Source organism: Chenopodium album, chromosome 27 (assembly GCF_948465745.1).
Source record: "Chenopodium album chromosome 27, dcCheAlbu1.1, whole genome shotgun sequence".
Classification (NCBI taxonomy): domain Eukaryota; kingdom Viridiplantae; phylum Streptophyta; class Magnoliopsida; order Caryophyllales; family Amaranthaceae; genus Chenopodium; species Chenopodium album.
The window spans coordinates 19268927-19272168 of NC_137860.1; the positions used below are offsets into that span (position 1 = coordinate 19268927).

Here is a 3242-nt window from a genome sequence, read left to right on the forward strand (position 1 = left end):
TTGCTGCCTGGTGGTGCGTGTAGGAGTAGGGTGGTGCTGGTTGTAGTTATTGTATTAGTGCGTCTAGGAGCAGCGAAGGGAGCAGTGTAGGTGTTGCTTGGAGGTGGTGCTGATTGTGGCTGTTGTGGTGGCAGTGAGGGAGCAGAGACGTAGGGTTGAGAGTGAGGGAGATGAGGGGGTGGTTCGGTGCTGCTGTTGTTGGTTGGGCGGTGATGGAAGGGGAGTGAAATTTTTTTTTTTTTTGTTTTTTTGTATTTGGTAAATAAGCAAATTTTATTAATTTCCAAAATTGATATACAACTTAAGCCCGAAGGCATACTGCAGCAGGCAAAACCCCCAAGCAACTATACTACTAGTATAAGCTATACACTAAGGCTTTCAAGCCAATCTCTATTTCCTACACCTCACCTTTTCCCTCCTATAACCAAAAATCTATGTTTCACATCTCTTTTCATACAATGTACAACGTTTGGGATGTTCATAATTTTCTTTTTCCAAAATGCCATGTTCCTCACTCGCCAGATCTGATACATGATTGCAAAGATACAAGCCTGAACCATAGACCTCTGAAATCTGTCCTTCATCCTTCTGCAAGCTCTAACCATAGTATCAAGCTAGATACTTCTAAGGCCAAACCCAATCCAATCTTTGATGTGTTGCCATATTCTCCTACTATGATTCTCATCAAAAGCATCACACAATAGACATTTCATCTCTGCTATGTTCATTTGAATATGCAGTCTATCTCTAGTTTTCAGCCTGTGCCGCATGGCTAACCAGCCAATAATGAACTAATGTTTGGGTTGAGTTGCTCTTTCCCAAACCATTTTATCCCATCTACAATTCTGCTTTTCATCCTGTAAAGCCTCATACACTTTACTGATCTTATATCTACCTTGTCCAAGAGACAAAGAAGGAATAGCACTCTTCAGTTTATTCTTAACTTCGCAGATTTGTTTCCAGTAGAACTGCAGTTAGCACTAGGCTCGTAATCTGCCTAGGTTTGGCCGTTTAAGTACACAACATTCACTCATCTAACCCATATATAGGTTCTTTTTTGAGCTATTGCCCAAACATGCTTACCCATTGCAACAATATTCCAAAAATTAGCATTAATCCTCCTTTCTTCTTCCTGCAACACAAATTTTCCCAGGCTATACACACTAGTTTATTCTTCAGTTCACCATGCCACTGAAAGCTTCTACAAATGGCAAGAAAAAAATATATTAAAAGTTTATTTAACAATTTTAATTAATTTAAAAAGCTATTATTTGTTTAATTTGAAACTAATTACATGACGACACGTGTCACAGTAACCTATTCAATAGGGTACAAGCTAAGTTATTCTGACTGTTTAAATTCAACACCCTCTAAAGATTGTAATATTAATTTATAATCGAAAGTTTGTATTATTAAAAAAGAAACGGCCAGAGGTTGTATTATTATTTTCAATTTTTTTAATTTATTAACGCATATAATTAAGTTAAAAGGGGAAGTATTCGATTAGGATAAATCATAAATATGATTTTATTTTATTTTATTTTAAAATAATAATAATAATAATAATAATAAGTAGTCTTGCTTCAAAAAAAAAATAATAATAATTAGTCAACAAAAATTAATTGACTTTTTCTTCCTTCTTATCTATCCAATCCCCCGCAAGTAATTGACTATTCTTCAATTTTTCTAAAACTTTTAGTTTAATAACCCCTTTAACTGACTATCTGAAATTACACACAACAAACAAATAAACAACACAAGGTGATTCAAAATTTGCTTAGGTAATGAAGAAATTGTCAACACCAATAAATAAAATTTTGCTTATGTTTTCTTACGTTAGAATACCGAACATCAACTCATTGCCGCTTATAAAATTCTTTACCGCAAGCATTTGCCATAACATTGCACAAAACAATAAAATTAGTATGGCGATCAGTCGAACTATATGTTTTCTTCAAGCGATTTTAATATTTTGTTGTCATTATAATCTAGTACGCTCTCAAACTAGAGATACTTATGAATTTAGTCTCTTGAATGGATGGTCTAGTTGTTCCCACACAATAAATGCTAGCGTTTCCTTTCAAAACAATGTCAATCTCCTCCTATCTGATTTCAACCAGCAATCCTCTACAAAGGCCTTTTACAACACTTCCGTGGGTGAAAATCTTGATAAGGTCTATGGCTACTACTTGTGTCGTGGTGATGTTAGCCTTGAGGTATGTAACGAGTGCATCCTTAACGGTACACAATCAGCTGCAGGATTCGATTGTGAATACGTAGATAAATCATACACCTCCGGCTTGTGCTTCTTCAAATATTCAAACTATAATATGTACGGCTTATGGAAAATATCATTAACACATGTAGGGTTCATTGAAGTGAACATATCGAACTATGAGGAGTTCAACGTAACATTTACATCCTTGATGGAGGAATTGATTAATGAGGCCGCTTTTGAAAGCCAAAAGAATGGCTCAGTATTTGGTTTTGCCACCAAAGAAGCTAGTGTTAACGGGGACCAGACCATTTATAGTCTAGCTCAATGCACCCCTGATATAGTTGGAGTAAATTGTAGTCTATGCTTACAAGATGCACTTTCTGGTTTGAGAGGGTTAGCCGAAGGTGCTCTGGCTGCATATTCTGTTGATCAAAAGTGTTACCTCAGATATGATAATTTCTCATTTTATAATCTTGGAGAATAGTGAATAGTTAAATAATGTTGGTGCAAATATGGGTTAATAGTTCAACTGAAGTCTTGTAATCCAGCAATCTAGTATGTTGTGTTCTTAAATCTTTTGGGTACTATAGTATTTTGAATGCTTGTTTTGTAAAGTTTAATAATAAAACTTTCACTTATAGTTGAAGAGATCATGTATACATGCAGTACAAATTGGTGGTGTGGGTAGTTGTATAAAAGTGTACTATTTGATCACGTCTTATGCTATGCTAAATATAGTTTTTGTTTTATGTATGTATAACTCTATGTGATACTCAATACCTCAATTTTACGTACAAAAATAATAAGGTGGGGACTAGGCTCCTAGGTTTTTTGAAATCAATAAGTAGTTTTTATTTTATGCTATGCACAATTTATTTATTTATTTTTTTATATATATATATAATTATATTATACAAGTAAAATGTATACAAGTACATTTTTTTCGTAAGATTTGCTAAAAATGTTATAAAAAAGAAGTAAACTCAAATACAATTTCTATGTTGTTTTCCAAATCAATTTGATA

At 34.0% G+C, this 3242-nt stretch overlaps 1 protein-coding gene across 1 annotated transcript; it reads left to right on the plus strand.

Moving 5' to 3' along the window:
- Positions 1 to 1925: 1925 nt before the first annotated feature.
- On the plus strand, positions 1926 to 2702 carry LOC145619734 (cysteine-rich receptor-like protein kinase 25). The gene has a single exon (XM_081674434.1). It carries the CDS (start codon positions 1926 to 1928, stop codon positions 2700 to 2702), a length of 777 nt encoding a protein of 258 aa, XP_081530560.1.
- The last annotated feature ends 540 nt before the right edge of the window (positions 2703 to 3242 follow it).

Excerpts from the sequence above, each read along its gene's own strand:
- LOC145619734 (XM_081674434.1), top strand. The coding sequence starts at position 1,926 with ATGGCGATCAGTCGAACTATATGTTTTCTTCAAGCGATTTTAATATTT.